Below are 15,597 nucleotides of genomic sequence, written 5' to 3' on the forward strand. Positions count from 1 at the left end.
CAGTTTCCCACCCACTGCACAGATCACTTGTCTAGGCCATAATGCATTAATTTCTCCAGGAAGAGACTGTGGGGGACCGTATCAAAGGCCTTGGAGAAGTCCAGGTAGACAATGTCCACTGCCCGCTTCTTTTCAACCAGGCAAGTCATGTTCACCTTCCATGGGATGGGGGTAAGGGAACCTGAAATTTATCCTTGTCTTCTGTCCATGGGGGCTCCTACCTATTCTCCAGGTATTGTGCTCCTTGACTTTGTGGTTTAGCTCTTCCTCAGATAACAGCCATCAGCTCCCAACAGGCATAACCCACTGGTTGTGAGCCTTTGCTGTTTTCTTATCCCTTGTTGAAGCACCATCTCATCCCCTGCAACCTGCTGTCAGACTCTTTTTCATGGACTGTCCTCTGACTTCTCTGTCCTGCTGAAAGCCTGGAAGTGTCACACATGCACACTTTTTACTCCTTTTTTTCCCTAATGAGCCACTTGCTTTCTGCCTCTCCTTTCCCAGTTCCTCCCATCATTCTTTATTATTTATTTCCTGTTCCTTTATATGTATTAATTCTGGTACTTTGCCTCTTAAAAATATCTCTACCAGCTCAAAAGCTGGTGTTTTGATCTTAAAAAGGGATTGTGAAAGCTCAGCAAACCAAGGCTGCTTTGCAGCACAGTCTTGCGCATTTGTAGCAGGGCCCAGGGCTGTCAAACCCCATGGTATGGTGCAGCATGCATATTTGTAATGTAGAGATTTACACGTTTTTACCATTTATTTTGTTTTCTTATTCCTATAATCAGTGCAAACATTTTAAATGGGGAAATGGAATTATAATTATTTGCTTTCCATTATAAAGCTAAGAAATTAAGCCAGAGGAGAAAGTGTGACATATTGCAGATAACCATAGGCACCAAATCCCACACCAAATGTGAATTTGTAAGGCCATGTCTGCTTAACTGTAACCATTCTGATTAGCCCTGAACAATGCTGGAGGAGAAAGTTTGTGTGCAAGTGTACACAGCAACATTTTATCTTGTATTGAAGGCATAAATGGTTGTTCTCAGAATGTTTGGTTTTCCAAGCTACTGGTAGAACGGCATCTATATTGATGCCACTTGGCCTGTCATGCTGTATTTATTAATTCCTATTACAGTGGGAACAAAAATGTTCCCTCTTCAAATTAGCTTAATATTTTTAGACTGATGGGATAAACATAGCTGCATGTTACTGTATTTTTCTGTGACACTGCACTGTACTAAAGAAAATAGTTCCTGAGCTGTGGCCCCATGCTGAATCCACCACCTTCCTAACATCTGGCTACATCTTTTGGGGGAAAAGGCGTAGGGTCACTAGACAAAAGGAAAATACACTGGGTTTTTTGCAGCACATGAGCGGGTCACTTGTTATCAGCTACAAGCTGTCACTGTATGAGCACAGCAGAGGTATGCACCATTTATAGCCCAAGAGAGTTGGTGGAGGACCTGAAATGGAGCATGGCTATACAGCTTGCCCCTGGCAGAAATGACTCTCCAGGTCCCTGTGTGCAGTATTCCTCACTCCAAAACCACATTGGTTTCCACCACCCTGAGGTGGTCCCATCATTGCTCCTCTCTGCTGGGAAAAGCAGCCCTTTATTCCCATCTTTAATTACACTTTTTATTTGTGCAAGGTCCTTTTCTGTTGTGCCATAGCTGTTCAGGGTCCTTTGAGAAGAGATTTTGCTGAAAGCCCTTTTATGAAAACACACATAGAAAATATCAACTTGATTTTTCCCTACCTTCTGGCCTGTTGACTCCTTTAAACATCTCCAGAGGATTTTTGAGATATAACTTATTTCTGTTCATAAAACCCATGTTGAATTTTCCGCAGTATATTAAATGTAGTAATGTGTTCACTGATCTTATTTGCTAAAACATTTTCTATTATCATGGCTGATACAGACTTCAGGCTTATCATATGTTTTTGAGGTCTCATCTGAAAGAAATCCTTTTAAAAAGCTGATGTCATGTTTCCTCTATTTCAGACCTTGGGTAATCAAGAAGATTTTAAGTGAGAGGTTATGCACCATCTTTAAAAAATAATTTGTTTTTTTTTCATCTTGAGTTTCTTTTGCACTCCTGCTGAATGCCACTTAGTCTTGTTCTTTGTCTGCATATTCCCCAGCATCACCTACCAACACATGGACCATCTTGTGCGTCCCCTCAAAGAGGGGCTTTGGCTTTCCTCCCTATTTTCCTCCAGGGTAAGCAAAGAATTCATTCAGCCTTTCTGCTATGACCTTATCTTCTCTGAGTGCTTGTTTCAGATCCTGGTCAAGGATCCCACTGGTTCTCTGACAGACAGACTTCCTGCTTGTAGGGCATCCAAAGAATAATTGATTCATTTTGATGCTTTTTGCAAATTGTTCTTCCACTCTTTGGCCTGCTTCTTGTGCTTTTCACGTTTAATCTGCCAGATTTCCTACTTTCCTCTTTTGGGTGCAGCTTCAGGTTTTCGAAAGGATACCTACTTGCTTCTAACAACTTTTTTTCTCCTGCCAGCTTTTCCTTTCTGATCCTTCTCAAGTCCTTGCTGATAAGCAGGTGTGTCCTGCACCTCCCTCCTGGTGGCCACCAACAGTCTCTGGCCTGTCTGGGAGGATTTGACTGGCTTGGCTTTTCCTCAGGGGCTGTTTTCTAAACAGGTCCTTTTACCCAGTTCCTCTTTTTGAGGTCAGTACAATGGTGGTGAACTGTCTGTCTCCTGTTGCTCTTGCAAAGATGTTGATCTAGAGTATGTTGCAGCCTGTAACAGGCTCAAAGGTGGCGGTCTGAGGTAGATGGTGTGCTCTGGGTCATTTCTCCTCTGGAAGGTTCCTTAAACATCTGCTCCATGCAGCAGTCCTTGATTCTGTCTGAAAATGCAGTCTCCCAGGCAGACCTTGAGCCATGCCGGGGTGGCTAAAGCCAGCAGTAACTGTTGTAGCTGAAAGAAAAGGTGAGGGCTTCAGGTTCCAGTTTCACAAAGCTTGGGTTAGCATAACAGCCCCATTCCAAGGCAAGAGGAAAGAGGCTGCTTTCGCTCTCTAGTTTGGCTGAGTTAGCAGGTTTAGCTGGCACACCTTGCTGTCAGAGCCAGCAGAAGGGCAGGGGTGAAACCTATAGCTGGGAGGAGGAGGAGGAGAAGCTGGGAGGAGGAGGAGGAGAAGCTGGGAGGCAGAGTGAAACCACGTCCTTTGGGCAGCAGCACACAATTGATCCAGAAGCACCCTGGGGACAGCTTTCACTGTCACTTCTAAGGGTCTAGTTTCCTTATCGGGTATCTAATTGCTGAGCACAAGGAGGGCTTTTAGCAGTAATACCTATGCATGTGTTATCTGATTAAACAGAAACCTGTGGCTGAGTGCTATGATGAATAACTCAATGGACCTCCTCCAGGCAACTGAGCAATATAGGCAAAACCAAGATTCATTGCCTGGGGCTTGAGAGGCTGATGCTTAGCTGGAGCCAGACAGCTCCTGCAGCTCCAGGTGAGGAGTAAGAAGATGGTGGCAGCAGGGCTGGCTGCAAAGGAGGGAGAGAGCCAGAGATCAGCTTGCTGCTGCTGGAGGGCTGGAAGGCTCCCACCGCGGGGTTGGGGAGTGTAGGCAGCCCTGTAGCTGCTGGCTAAGCAGGCAGCAAGGCGATGGGGACTGTCACTTCAGCAGTCTTGTGCCCTTGGCAAGCCTTGAGTCAGCTCTAATAACTAGGATTAGAAGAAAGATTGTGCCTTAGGGCAGCTTAGCAAAAGCCAACGGTTAAACAATCCCTATGCAAAGGCAACAAGTGTCTAGTTGGGGTTGCACAGCTTCCCCTGATGCTGAAGACAAAGTAAGGGGGGTCCAGCAGGGGAAAAAGCTGGGCTGCAGCATGGAAACTCATAATTTCTAAGATCACTCTGTTCTCTTCCTTCTCTCTCACCTTTTTTTTCTTGTGTTTGTTCCCAATATGCTGATGAGATTTTTTTACTAAATTCAAAGCGTATTTGCACACAAAGGGTGGCTTTAAAAGTGAAATCATGTCGCTGTTGTTGATGATGGCAGATGACAGCACCTTACTTGGGCAAAATTCCCTTTTATGACAGCTGGATTTTAAGTAAGGATTGTAGACATTGGGTCAATGGAATTGGCCGCCTTCTCCATTAAGATCATCAGCAAGACTTCCACTGACTGCAAGTGCAAAGGCCCCCCTAGCTTCCCCACTCAAGCACTCACCGTTAAGCCAGGGTAAGCTACCCTGTGGGAGGTTACAGCCAGGGCTGCTCTTTGCCTGTGGTGCTCCAGGGCACACTAAGCAAAACCACCTCTGCTGAGTTACAATTTCCATTACAAAGAGAAACTAAGTGTTGACATAAGGTGAGTGGGATTCAGATGCTGCTTCTGAACTTGCTTCTTAAGCCATGTAAGAAAAGATTTGACTAGCAACACAGTTGTGTTCAGCTTTAATTGCATAATAGCAGTTGCAGTAACAATGGCTTAAGGAAAAAAAAAATCTTACCTTTGGTAAGATTCAGGATTTGGTATTCCTCTGGCTTCACAGCCGTGAAGGACTTGATTGCAGGAGCTATAGTTCCTGTTGACTTAAATTAGATTTATGTGTATTTGGTGTTACTGGATGTGCAGACCTAATTCGTTACATGCAGTGTTTTCAAAAATGCTGTTTTTTTTCTATAATGTGACCAAGTATTACTTTTAGAATGTGTTTTAGTTGTAGAGATATAAATAGCAGTCCTTTATATCCGCAACATTTCTATGGACTCCCCACCAAATAAGCTCACAGGGAAGAGTGCTATGTCCAGTAGCACAGAGTAGCTGTGTCACTACTACCCATGGGTATGATCCCACTTCATTTGATGCTGCCAGGAGAGCCTTAGAAGATTTTTCTCAGTCTGTTTCGGTTTGGTGCATCTTGGAATTTCATCTCTCCAATCTGCTCCTATAGACCTTTTTTCCTCTAGTTCCATGTGAAAAAAAATAATGAGAGGGTAAAACAAGTGGAGTGAGTGTTAATAGCCGCAGTGTTTAGTGTGGGCCCCAGACCATATGCTCAGCATCATCAAGCATTGCTCCTTGAGAAGAGCCTGCTCTTCCTCCGCTTGCTTTTCCAGGGCATACACTGCAAACCACTGAAGTACATTTCTGAATCTACTGCCAGTGTCAGCAAATCAATGATCTCACCAAACACTGCTGGGGCCCAAACTCACTCATTGAGGTAATGCTGGCGGGGTAATAAGGGACTGTGGGTGATACAGCCAGGATATGACAGGCACAATATTACACATGAAATGAGTGCAAGGCGCTTAGGTTTCATTGAAGAGCTTGTGTGCATTGGTGTATGCTGTCCAGCTCCCAGGTAGGAAGATAATTGGTCTTGGCACTATCCAGTGAGTATAGTTTCAGATCCCAGTGAAAATAAACACAACTTTGAAGATCATAAGTGGCATGTACGTGAGAGATGCAGCTCCTGGCATATAATGGCACGATGAGTAGTAGGCAGCATGTTTGCAACGAGAAGACCAGACCCATGAGACCAGCCCGCCCCAGGCTGAGGTTCTCCGGGCTGCGAGCACCATCCCGGCCGCACTGGCGGCCAAGGGCTGGCAGAGCAGGCAGCTCGAGGGCAGGCAGGCAGCCCTCTGCCCGGCGCCGCATCCCCGCCAGGCCGCTCCGGGGCAGATGCGCGGGTCGGGAGAGGCTGGGCCGAGCACTGGGTGCCGCTGGGGGCAGCCACCGGCCCCGGTGGGGTGTTACAGCATGGCGCTGCCCGGTGCCCCACGGTCACAGCGGGCCGGGGAACCGCTGCGGCGGCGCCTGGGCTCCCCCCATCTCCGAGCAGCCGCCACCCCCCGCCTTCCTCCTCCTCCCCCTTCCCCTCCTCCCGCCCCTCGGGTGCCGGTGGAGGGGCCGCGGGGCGGGCGCCCGGGGCGGCCCGGCCCGGCCCCGGCGGCGGCGGAGGGCGGGAGGAGGCGGGCGCGGGCTGCACCTGCCGGGGCGGCGCGGCGCGGCTGGGCTCGGCGGAGCCATGCCGGCAGCCACGGCGCCGGGGCTGGAGGTGCCGCGCACCGCCGCGCCCGGGCGGGACAGCGGCAGCCCCCGCGGATACACAGGTACGAGCGTGGCTCCGCAGGGTCCCGTATCGTTCCGCGCACAAGTTCCCTCCTGCGCCGCACCGGGAGAGGGGATGGCAGCGGGTGCAGCGCCGGTTCCCAGTCAGGGTGCGGGACCCACCTCCGCGTAGGGGTGCGGAGTACCCGGGGCAGGGTGCGGGACCCCCGGACAGGGTGTGTGTCTCCTGGGAAGGAGCCCGGGACGCCCCCTCTCCTTGAAGGGCGCCCCCGTCTTCATCCTCCGTGCCGGCTGCGGGGCCGGTCCCCGCGGACGAGGAGGGGGACACCTCGTCCTCACCGTGAAGTTCTCGGGGATACAACGCCCCGGGGCGCGGGAAGGGGCTCGCGAGATCCCGGCGGCCCTGAAACGGCTTTGCCGGGGCTGCGTTCCGGGTGCCTAGCGGGGAAGGACAGGTCCTGCGGGGAGAGGGTGGGGTGCCAGCCCCGGAGGTGCGGAGTCAGGCAGGGAGAGGGCTGCCCCGGGCAGCCCCAGGGATGGGGGTCCGAGCAGAGCTTCATGCAGCAGCCCCCTCCCAAGAGCCACCCCAGCAGGTCACCCCAGCCTCCAGAGATGGCTACCGGAGCCCCGGTAGAAATTTAAGGAAACAGTCCTGCCTGGGGTGTCCTGTGCTGGAGGGCCTGGTGAGGCGGCAGCCCGCTGCCTGGGCCTCCACTGCAGTTTAATCGCTCTTAAATAAGAAGCACGGGGTTAATTTATGGGAGTTTGGAGTCGGCTCGCTTGAGTGAACGCGGGGTGCTGTGGTGGCAAGCAACTCGCAGTTATGAGGGCTGGGCAAACATGAAATCAAGTATACTTTTACAGAGGGAAGGGGTGCAGCGCATATCTTCTTGCAGCCTGTTAGAAGTGGCTGGTCCTCAAAGAGAAATCATATCTGGGCAAATGTAAATTGACTGGGTAGAAAATTAAGATAGTGGTGTTTTAATGGAATAGGATAATACACTGAGGAGTGGAATGAGAAACCAATCAAAGCTTTTATGCTTCCTTTTTTCTCTCTTCACCCTCAGTTTTGTTATTCAGGTTGATCACAGAGATCATAACATCCTTTCAAAACCTGACTTGAATGGTTCCGATTACCTTGATGATGATGGGAGCTGATGGGAGGGTCTGGCCCTGACGCAAGCGTGCATGCTGCTCAGGGGCTATCACCCCTGCCAGATTCTGGTTCCGGGAGGGAGACAGAGCCATGGCCCCAGAGAGCTCTTGAGTCTGGGATTGAGGTTAGATGGAAGGAGCCTGCTGGAGCTCGATGCAGCTGTGGGTGAGCTGCTTTCGGTGTAGGGCTGCTCACCTGGGTTCCTCCCTGCTGTACTGCAGATCGCAAGGTAGACAGGGTTTTTCCCTGGCTTCAGTGGAAGCAGAGCTGAACACTCCTGAAATTCAGGGACCTTCTTCTCCTTTGCAGCCTGTCCGTACGTATCCCTGTGATTTGTTTGTATGGTTCTAACAGACTTTATCCATGAACTGATTTAGTTGTGCTGACAGAAATGAGCAAATGTGTTTAGGCTAACAGCGTGGCAATGCTTTATATTGCATCCACTGAATGTGCTTAACTGTGCATTTAATTTTAATTTAATAGAGCAGCTCACTTTAAAAAATGCAGAACAAGTTCTGGGAAAGCTACTTAGAGAATTAACAACTAAAACTCAATGTAGACCCTGTTGCTCTAGTCTGGTGCTAATGCTACTAATTACTGACTTTTTAATATTGTAAAATCATGTATATTTGGCTGCTTTTATTTGTTGCGTCAAATTGTCTTCTGGGGCAATATATTGAGGTAGGTGGACTGTTAAATCCAAGAGGCTTAGATAGCTAAAATTATGACTATTTGTTGTATAATTTTAAATTAAACTCTCGTTCAGGATGCTTGATTTAAAATGTAACCGTGTTATTTATGCAGCAGTATTTGCTGGAGAAGTGACCTCTAGAGAAAGCTGATGACGACTGTTATGCAGTGTCATTCATTGTATCATGTTATTATTGGTGTTCATATTTCATGCTGCTTTGATTGAATGCCCCCTTTTGTAAAATTTCAGGCCATAAACAATAGGGTGATAATAAAGATTTGCACAACCTCCCTCGCCCATTCCTTTTGCAGAGGATGGAAAAAAAATGTTGCAAGATTTCCATTTGAATTAATGTGTGAATGAGAGAGAAATTAAACGAAGTTCCTTGGCACAGCCTGATGCTTGTAGCACTTAGAGGGTCCTACAGCTTCCTGAAACACAGCTGTGAAATTCAAACGCTGGCTGCTTTTCCTTGTCTTGCCTACTTTTTAAGGATGGGTTTCTCCCTCTGAGCATCTCACCATGAGCAGGGAGAATGATACCACCCTATGCTTGAGAAGGTTCAGCAGCACACTTGCAACAGAAGCTCTGGGAGCCAGATTTAACACCTTGGTACATCAGTCTCTTGCTCATGCATTCTGCGCATCAGAAGGGCAAACGTGCAGAGCAGGAGCATAGGATGGGGAATAGTGCAGCAAATGTCTCAAAGCTGAGAAGAAGCCTTCTTCAATTCAGCCTGTTACATTTTTAAATGATACAGATGCTTTTATGTGTTCCATATTGTAGTGTGGCTGTTTTGCTGTCACAGCAGCATTACCGTATTATTGCCTTTCGGTGGTAGTTTATTATGGACAGATACTAATCAACTGTCTCTTGCCAGGCTTGTTATATTATCTGGAAAAGCCTCTGAAATTCTGAAATGCTCATGTAAGCAGTGACCGGAGCACTTTCCTGCCTTGTGGGAATTGCCATGAAGCAGGGGTGCTGTCATCAGCCCAGCTACTGCATTGCTGCTGTGTTGCTGTTGCCTCTGAAGCTGCTCAAATTACATTGGGGGCTTCTTGAGTGAAATAGGTAAAAGAGGAAGGAGTAATGAAGGTGTATCATTATTTATTTTCAGTCTCTGTGTTGCTGAAGCTGGGGGCTCTAGCCCTCTGTTTTTCCAGGGTGGTACCTTGTTTTTTGCTGTGATTCCTCCATCATTCCTCAATGCAATCCTGTAGCTCTTTCAGGCAGCATGTACTTCTGTAAACATATAGGTACATCTACAAACACATCGGTGCAGCCACAGACAGAGGGAGTGTAGGAAAGAAATACAGAACATGCCAGAAATAATCATTATGCTGGGTTATAAATCTATAAATCTCTTGCTGCTGGGTTGTTGTCTGTAATTGTGGTTCTGCTTCGATCCTCTGCCTTCCCAAACCAGGGAAGAAGAGAGGCCACCTGAGGTAAGGGCAGATGTGCTGCAGGACACTGTGAATGCTACCTCCAGACCAAGTCATGGAAGAAGTTGTCTAGCAGACACCATTTTAGGGAAGAGGCATGATCTCTGGCTTAGGGCTGATACAAGCTACAGTTTGCTGGAGAGTGGAAGAGGTATTACCACATATTTGCTCAGTTATACTCTGGGTGACTGGTGGCCATAGTGGGTTGTAGGTACCAGGCTGGGTGTATCTTTGGTGTGACTCAAGGTGTCTGGTCTTTTGTTATGAGCTTTTTTTTCTGAAATGAGTTTCCATGCCAGTGCAGAAACTGAAATTGTGTCTCTGAGAACTCGCAGTTGCTCTTCCAGGAAAGCAAAACCAAAGTTGTTCTTCAAAGCCAAGAGCACTGCTGCTCTGCAGAAAGGCTGCAAGGAGGTTTCTCGGTTTGTTCCTGTGATCCTGAGGCTCGGGAAGAAAACATTGATCCTGAATTTCCATTTCCACAGGGCAGAACATGACACAACTTGGAATATATGGTCTTGTAAGTTCTTCAGGGTTATTTCTCCTTCCTTTTTCTCCCATGAGTTCAAAGTGAAACCTTTTATTAAATAAGGTGAAAGAAGTGACAGTTGCAGAATTTCAGCTAATTGGTTTTATCTCCTGTACTGCAAGATGCTAATCTTAATGGCTAGGCATTCGCACCAGGCATTGTTACTGCTTTGAGGGAATGATTTTTGTGCTTGTCATAAAAACTCTAGAACAGTACAAAATAGAAAAGGAAAAAAAGTTATTAGGTCTTCTGGCATAGGTCTCCACGGTACAAGATTGTTCTCTATGGTATTCTCCAATGCTTTGTCCTAGCTAGTCTTAAATTACCTAGGTTATAGAGATGAATTATGCCTAGACTTACGAATTTCAGCTAGGGAATAAAGTGAGCTGAATGTTTTGGACCCAAAACATCAAAAAATGAGAAGTCAGCTTCAGAACACAGAAACAAAACCACCCAAATGACATCAGATAATCCAGCAGTTTCTGGGTTAGTTGTGGCCTGAAACATGGTCCATTTTAAAGGGCCAAAACACTGCTGGTTTGGCTGTTCCACTGAGGTCTTTGGACTCCTTTGAGAAAGCAGAGCCTCCCAATGCAAGTCTGCAACTCTGCAGCAGAAAGAATTTTAACTGTGCCGAAATTAGCACTACTTAGCTTATTTAGTCACGATTGCCACTGACTTTTTACGTGCCTAGCAATACAGGATCTTGCTTTCAATAATTTGATGGGGACAAGCCAACATGTATGACAGTTGCTAGCTTTTATGTAGGCATTTTATTGGCATGCTGTCTTTCAAATGCTGTCACAGATAAGCAAGCGTGTTACTCTGAAGAGCAATTCTGACTAGCTCAGTGGATCAAAAGACTAACAGAGATGTGATTTTGCAGTCTTGATGGAAGCCTGTCTCTCTCGCATTTTGTTTGTTTTAAGATGACAGTGAGAAATGCAGAAGTTGCAGAATGAGCAACCGCTCATCAAAATAAATCAATTCCTGTATCTGTTGAGGGTCTCGGAGACAGGGTTGAGCTGGTGCCTGGTTTATGTCCCAGCTTTTGCCAGCAGAGCAGAGCCTCTATGGCAGGTGCAGAGGTGCTGGTCCAACAGTCTCCAGGCTGCTCAGGAAGGCAGCACTCGCAGCTGTGTCAGCATAAACTGGAGCAACAGCAGCTGGTAGAAACACTCACAGGTTAAGAGGATGGGTTAACTGCTTGCTTTTCCTCTAACGGAGTTGGAAGTGATTATTGAGTTGTTATTTCTGGGATGAAATAAAGCCAGACACAGTACTGCTTACATGTACAAGTCTCCTAAACCGAGGGCCTTTGATTGGGAATTATTTTGAGAAGTGTTGAAAATGGGGACAGGAGCAGGGTTAGGTGAAAGGAGGAGATGGTGTAAAAAAACCTGAGTGCATGTGTGGGCTGGGAAGCACTGTTTGGGAAGATGTTTTGGTCTGGGGTGGCCAAAGGAGGTGCAAGGGGGGAGTTTTGTTTTTTTTTATTCCTCCTGATAATCTGTGCCTTCATGTAAAAGAGTAGAATTATACCCAGGAGAGTTTCTCCTCAGAGCTGCAGTAATCTCCAAGACTATGACCTTTGTGATTTAGCTGGGACAAAAGAGGCACCTGAACTGGACAGACAGATTTCACTTTGCTCTAAAAGAGGTGCCCCATGAAGTCAGTGGCAGTTTTGCATAGGCAAGAGAGAGCTCTGGTGTTTGGCCTGTTATCATTAATTAATACAGAAATATAGATTGGGAATAAGTTTTTCACTCATTTAAAAAATGAATCAGTGACTGTCCTTGCCTGTATTCTGGCCATCCAAAAGCTGCCGGTGACTTAGCTGAATTATCTGATGCAGATCTTAGCTTCTTAGACATGTGCAATTCAAGAAAGGGAGGGGCATGGGGCTGCTGTCCTTTGACCTACTTGCTTAAGCTACTTGTCATTCTGTGTATAATTCACCTGCAATCACTGACTTTTTTTTAATGCAAAAAAGTAAACACTATGGACTGGTTCCCTGTCCTTATACTGGTATCCCTGTCAATCTTCATGCCATCTTTCACTAATTCCTATGGCCAGGGAGGCTGAAAGCAGATGTGTTTATTGACTCATACTGTTAATCATTGCCGTGCTTGAATAGTTTCTGGCAGGATGCTGCATGACTTTCACACCTTGCAGTTTTGTAGGTTGTTTTTGTGTCCATGGCCAAGTTCCTGGCTGTGTGTCTGCTGTCATGGGTGAAGAGTAGGAACATGAAAGGCAAACCCAGCAGCCAAAAATAAAAAGAGAAGAAAAATAAAAAGTGATAAAGCCGCAGAGGAGGCTTCTAAATCTGGCTTAGTTTCTCAGTCCGTGAATGATTTTTATCACCATAATAAATTGCATGCTATTGCTAACTCTTTCAGACTGGTGTCTAAAAAAATCAATTATTCACAGAAATTCTTGCTGACAGTTGCGAATGCCAGGTCACAGCTCTGTGGTGTGCATTTAGCAGCTTAACACATCAAACCAAGTACAGGAACAGCTTCAGTTTGCTATTGGGAAGGAAAAAGGACTTGCAGAAGCCAAAACAGTCCAGCCAGGGGGAGCAAATGCAGGTAAGGTCTCTAGCATTCAGGCTGGTTTTGCTTAACAGGATGGTTGGAAATTCCTCTAGAAAACTAACAAATGTATATTCAGTAGTCCATTTTAAAATGAGAAAGTAGTTTCAAAGAAAAAAGGTTGAACAGTTTCTATATTCTTTATGAATAAGTGCTTTGTGCAAACGTAATTCCTATTCTTTGGGGGTTTTTGGCCAAAATGAGCATGTGACCGTCAAGTAGCAAGCATTTCTGGTCCACCTAAAATTTCATGTTGGGGGTCAATTTTCTAATGCCTGAAGTGGTTTTTGGCCAGCTCTGGACTCTTCCCACTCAAGCATTTTTCAATCAAGGCAACATCAGTGCAGTGTTCGCCTTGTGTCCCTGCCATCGTTAGGGATTTCTGCTGTCCATGGAGGTTGTGCCCAGTCTGGCAAATGTCACGCAGAAGCAAGAAGCCACCAGCTGCATCACTGGGTGACATCTGCTCTTATCAGCAACCTTCATTACCCCAAGCAAGCTTGCACCCTGCTGTACACAAACCAGACAAAACAGTTGTTGCAGGCAGATAACTCGGAGCTGTCACTGGCTGCATAGGGACCAAACACACAGCTGGGCTGAGCTCCATTTCTCTATACTGCCCAGGTGAGTGGTGAGGCGTGGGAGCATGTCAGAGTGCAGGCAATAGACCCACAGGGATGCTGCCCTCCTTCCAGGGGGATATGGCAGGAGGGCTCCCCAAAGGGTGGCTGAGCGGGCGGCAGCACAGGGGGCTCCTGTGGAGCACAAGCAGCAGCTTCTGCCCCATTGATTTATCCAGTAGGGCATACTTCATCCTTCGTCCATCTATGGCTCCTAAAAAACAAGAGCTTTTTGTGAAAATAGGTTTCTTTTGGCTTCTCCTGTGGATAACTTCGCAATGAAATGTCGAATTTCTACCCAGTCTATTGCAAATTAAACATACTATTGAAAACCGTGTTAAAAGCAGATATCTGATGTTGCCAGGGCATCTTATTCAGACTTGTTTTCCATCAGGTGTGTTCAGATAATAATTTTCTATCCTGTACCCTTTAATTACCAAGATTCTTAGCTTAGCTCTGCCCAGCTCTCCTGCTCATCTGTGCAGCCCACTGGGTGTCACCAGAAGCACCAGTGATTTATATATTGAATCTGTAGATCCAGAGCTTAATGGACAACATTGCTGCTGGTTTCTCTCTATTTTAGTTTTCTCATCTGCAAGAAGCAGTAAAATCTGAATCTTGTTCAATTTACCAGAGATCTGTTGAAATGTTTAATTTTGGTGATAAAACTTAGATAATTATTAAGGGAAGCCAGAAAATGTTGGGTTTGTTCCAACTGGCTTTCAGGTTAAATATAAAATTGATCCACTTAGGTGTTAAAAAAAAATCTGCTTTACAGAGAAAAAGACAAAAGGTTTTGCAGAGATCCTTAGAGGTGCTAAACCATTTTCTAGGTGAAAAACCACATAACTGAACCTTTTCTGACAGCGAGCCTTTTTCTTGGGCCCATTGATAGGATGTGTGCTGGTAAGGCACGTGTATTAGACCTGGCCAGACAAGGTGGTTTTGACATTTTTCTTCTTTCTGTGTTCTTAAGGGAACAAAACCAAGAAAGTGGATTCTGTCAGAGCATCCCCTTTCAGACAAAAGGGTCAGGTTTTCCAATTCACGTTCCTACAAGTGAGTGCCCACAGCCTTCTCCAGACCCCAGAAATGCCCATCATCATCTCTGTGTGAAGGGAGGTTGCTGAAATAGTTTTGCTTTCGTAAGCAGTTGTGGGCTCTCTCTCACATCAGGCTCCCGTATGAGCATGGAGGAAGGTTCACCAAAGACAGGCTGCTAGTAAAACTTGTCCGTTTGCTTCTTGATACCTGATTGCTCTTAGCAAGGTGCTAAATATTGAGTTGGATGATGAAATTTAGATTTCCCAAAATCATTGGCGTTCTGTAGCATATTTGTTTAACTTCTGTTTTGTCATGTTGATTGTTTTCTTGTGGTTATTGTGGTGATACAAAATGCTTTGAGCATTGGGCCAAAATAATCTCTTATCTCAACTATGGTCAAGGGGAAATTTTAACATTTCTGGTCATCATAGTTTCCACTGGAAAATATACAGCGTCTGGTTAATGGAGCCCATGTATCTCTCTGCGCCATCTGCAGAAATATTACTGTCGGCTGCACAGGTTTAACAAATGAAGTTATTCATGAGCACTGGGGAAAAATAATGATGAAAGTTGAAAATACAATACTGCAGACTTCACCGGCCTGATGTTTCATGAAGGACATTTCAGCCAGCCAGGATGTGCCTTTCAAAACCTGGCTGAGAACAGAGAGGGACCTGGCAGCAGAGGGAAGGTGCGGCGATACTCCTAGTTTTTGTTATTCCCTGGAGAGAAGGAAAATGATGTAGAAACAGATTCCTGACCTGCAAATTTCAAATTCAGAGTTGAGCTGATGGAGAGTTGTGGTGAACAGAGCTAAATCCAGTTGGCGTCCGGTCATGAGTGGTGTTCCCCAGGGCTCAGTGTTGGGGCCAGTCTTGTTTAATATCAATGATCTGGATGAGGGGATCAAGTGCTCTCTTAGTAAGTTTGCAGATGACACCGAGTTGGGCGGGAGTGTGGATCTGCTCAAAGGTAGGAAGGCTCTGCAGAGGGACCTGGACAGGCTGGGTCGATGGGCTGAGGTCAACTGTATGAGGTTTATCAAGGCCAAGTGCCGGGTCCTGCACTTGGGTCACAAAAACCCCATGCAACTCTACAGGCTTGGGGAAGAGTGGCTGGAAAGTTGCCTGGCAAAGAAGGACCTGGGGGTGTTGGTTGACAGCCGGCTGAACATGAGCCAGCAGTGTGCCCAGGAGGCCAAAAAGGCCAATGGCATCCTGGCTTGTATCAGGAATAATGTGGCCAGCAGGAGTAGGGAAATGATCGTGCCCCTATACTCGGTACTTGAATATTGTGCTCAGTTTTGGGTCCCTCACTACAAGAAGGACACTGAGTTGCTGGAGTGTGTCCAGAGAAGGGCAATGAAGCTGGTGAAGGGTCTGGAAAGCAAGTCTTATGAGGAGAGGTTGAGGGAACTGGGGTGTTTAGCCTGGAAAAGAGGA

At 46.5% G+C, this 15,597-nt stretch overlaps 1 protein-coding gene across 1 annotated transcript in view; it reads left to right on the plus strand.

Annotated features, from left to right (window-relative positions):
* The first annotated feature begins 5,872 nt into the window (after nt 1–5,872).
* The window catches only part of SUSD3 (sushi domain containing 3), a 36,962-nt gene continuing 27,237 nt past the window's right edge, over nt 5,873–15,597 (plus strand). Inside the window, exon 1 of the mRNA XM_075096640.1 lies at nt 5,873–6,111. Coding sequence (XP_074952741.1) covers nt 6,027–6,111 — 85 coding nt within the window. The 5' untranslated portion in view covers nt 5,873–6,026. The remainder of the gene's footprint in view (nt 6,112–15,597) is intronic.

This window comes from Phalacrocorax aristotelis, chromosome 6 (genome assembly GCF_949628215.1).
Source record: "Phalacrocorax aristotelis chromosome 6, bGulAri2.1, whole genome shotgun sequence".
NCBI classification, from domain to species: domain Eukaryota; kingdom Metazoa; phylum Chordata; class Aves; order Suliformes; family Phalacrocoracidae; genus Phalacrocorax; species Phalacrocorax aristotelis.